The sequence below is a fragment of the Nanorana parkeri genome, unplaced genomic scaffold (assembly GCF_000935625.1).
Source record: "Nanorana parkeri isolate BGI_ZX_2015 unplaced genomic scaffold, ASM93562v1 scaffold20, whole genome shotgun sequence".
In the NCBI taxonomy this organism is placed as follows: domain Eukaryota; kingdom Metazoa; phylum Chordata; class Amphibia; order Anura; family Dicroglossidae; genus Nanorana; species Nanorana parkeri.
This window is the reverse complement of record NW_017306288.1, coordinates 3,047,860-3,050,383: the sequence shown is the minus strand read 5'-3', so window position 1 is coordinate 3,050,383 and position 2,524 is coordinate 3,047,860. Positions and strand designations below refer to the sequence as shown.

Below are 2,524 nucleotides of genomic sequence, written 5' to 3'. Positions count from 1 at the left end.
CCACTGCTACAAACAAGGTTATGTAGGGTTCTGGACGGACTTGCCTGATGGCACCCGTTCCTCGGTCCCTCCTGGCTGCAAGACCGGTCCCCATTACCTCTTCTTCCCCAGGCTCGGGGGGTCTAAAGACCTGTGACATCATCACGCCTAATGCAGGTCAGAGGGACATATCACTGCCTTAGCGGAGGGAGAGACAGGTGAGCGATCACTGCCACAGGACCGACGATATTCTTCTTTTTTTCTGTCCCCTAGAACAGGGGTAGCCAACTTCGCCCCTCCAGCTGTGCTTTAACTACAAATCCCATCATGGCTTTGCCTCTGGGAATCATGCCTGCTGTAACTGTCAGGCCAGGTTCACATCTGCGCAATCCGTGACCATGCGGCAATCGTGCACAAAACCACACGGATTGCCGGGCGGTCACGGAGTAGCCCACCACAGCTGATCGCGCTGGCAGTGCCATTATTTTCCAGTTGCGCCGGGTGGATCTCGCGGTTTCCTACCCGTGCAATTAAACACTATTGCACATTGAAAAAGCCGCGGGTCATGTACCTTTTTTTTCAGCGATTGCTGTGCGGATGTAACCCCATTGAAATCAATGGGGCAGCGTGGCAACCGCTGTGTGCACGGCGCGGCCCCGGGACGTGCATCCCAGGCATTGGCGTCACAAGGGGGGTGCGGCCCGCACCCGGGAGACACCATTGGTGGGGTGATACCAAAATGACTGACAGTCATTTTGTTGTCACCCCCCTCTGTAAAGTCGGGCACTCGGTCAAGGACCGAGAGCCCGACAGTTGCTCGAGAGAGAGAGAGGAGGGACCCAGCGGCATACAATATCCCGTTGGGTGATGTCCCCTCCTCTCTCTGCCGGCGTCCATCACCAAGATGCTTGCCGGCAGGTAACAGCAGTACCGTGCGTGACGTCATCACTCACGTGCGCGATGACATCACTGCGGGGTGTCTCCCGGTAGCCCCAGTGCAAGGGTTAGGCCCCATTCACACGTAGCGACATACCTTTTGCAGCGGCCGGGATAGCGCGACTTTCGGGGCGACGTTCCAGCGACGATCCAGCGACGGTAGCGCGACCTTCTCTGTCGGGCTCAATTAGAAAAAAGCAAAATCCGCCGAAAAAAGGGTCCTGTAAAAGCGACTTGCGACCGCGACGAGCAACGCGCGACATGGAGCTAAGACAGCTCCATTGAATATCATTAGCCGGCGACTTCTCGCGATATCGCGCAGCAAAAATGCGCGATATCGCAGCGGAAATCGCTACGTGTGAATGGGGCCTTAATCTTCTTTATTCTATCCCCTAAAGAAAAATGAGCCGTTAACCCTTACCGTGCTGGGTAGGGGTATTCCTTCCTGGAGTTCTTATCAGCAATGTTAGTAATTTGGTGACAGGGTCTCTTTTCCTGCAAGTGTGCACCAGACCTTTGGAAGGAAGTTTTTGGGCACAGTGATTTAATATGTAATCCCTTATACTGCATGTGTACACACACGATATATTTTTGTATCCATCTGTTTCTTTACCAAATAAATACAAATAAACATCCTCTCTGAGGCAGGCTGAGTTTATTGGAGTCAGGGAGGTGGGAGCGTTCAATACAACCCTTGCACATTCACCGCTGAGCCCAACAATTGAACGCTGGTAAGTGCTGGCAGAGGTCAGGAATTGTTTGAATGTGCGGTGAATGGTTTCCCGGGGCAACAGCAAATCAGGAGCTCGGGCTCAGCGCTGCCTCTTCCCGAACCGACAGACGGGCAGGTATGAGGAGAGCGCAGAGCCAGGCGGCGGAGGAGACTGGCGGAGTGTGAGGACAGCACAGGCGGGCAGCATGAAGAAACACTCGGCTAAGGTGGCCCCGGTGTCGTCCTTCAGCGTCTCCGAACTGCATGCGGCGATCATAGACGGTAACGGCGATCTTCCCGGCTTGCCTGATCACAATCACTGCAGAGACCTCTAACTTCTCCGCTCAAGTTCATTGCTGACAGCGGGAGACATCAATGCTATCCTGCGTCTGGAGGGTGACTGGGGGGTCTTATAGGGGGGATCGGGCTGTGTGGGCACACTCGGTGGGCTGAGGTCATGCTGGATGATTGCTATGTACTAAGTGCCAGCGTATTCTACAGCCTGCGGTACTATGCGATGACCTGACATACTACTCGATGTGCATACAAGTCTGATGTGTGTGTGTATGTCTGCGTGTGTATGTATGTGTGTATGTGTGTCTGTGTGTGCGTCTGTATGAACATGTATCTGTCTGCACGTGTTGTGCATATTAGAGATGATTGAGTGACAGGATACTATTTGGAGACCATATATCCATATGTAGATATAGAGATTTCATATCAATAAGAACTGCTTTACAATGCATTACTTGAAGGATTACTACAATTGTTACTTTTACTATTACTGTCTATAGTTTGATCTCTCGATTTATTCTCTATCTATCTACCTATCTATCTATCTATCTATCTATCTATCTATCTATCTATCTATCTACCTATCTATCTATCTATCTATCT

The 2,524-nt window shown here is 51.5% G+C and overlaps 1 protein-coding gene across 6 annotated transcripts in view; it reads left to right on the top strand.

Annotated features, from left to right (window-relative positions):
- The window catches only part of SLC35F4 (solute carrier family 35 member F4), a 148,651-nt gene that overhangs the window by 76,690 nt on the left and 69,437 nt on the right, over positions 1 to 2,524 (top strand). For 2 of the 6 annotated variants that reach the window (XM_018562386.1, XM_018562361.1), the window contains exon 1: positions 1,777 to 1,909. The exons of the other annotated variants lie outside the window; for them this stretch is intronic. In XM_018562386.1, the coding sequence (XP_018417888.1) occupies positions 1,834 to 1,909 (76 nt within the window). In that variant the 5' untranslated portion in view covers positions 1,777 to 1,833. Of the gene's footprint in view, positions 1 to 1,776; positions 1,910 to 2,524 lie in introns of those variants that run through there. 6 annotated transcript variants of the gene reach the window in all.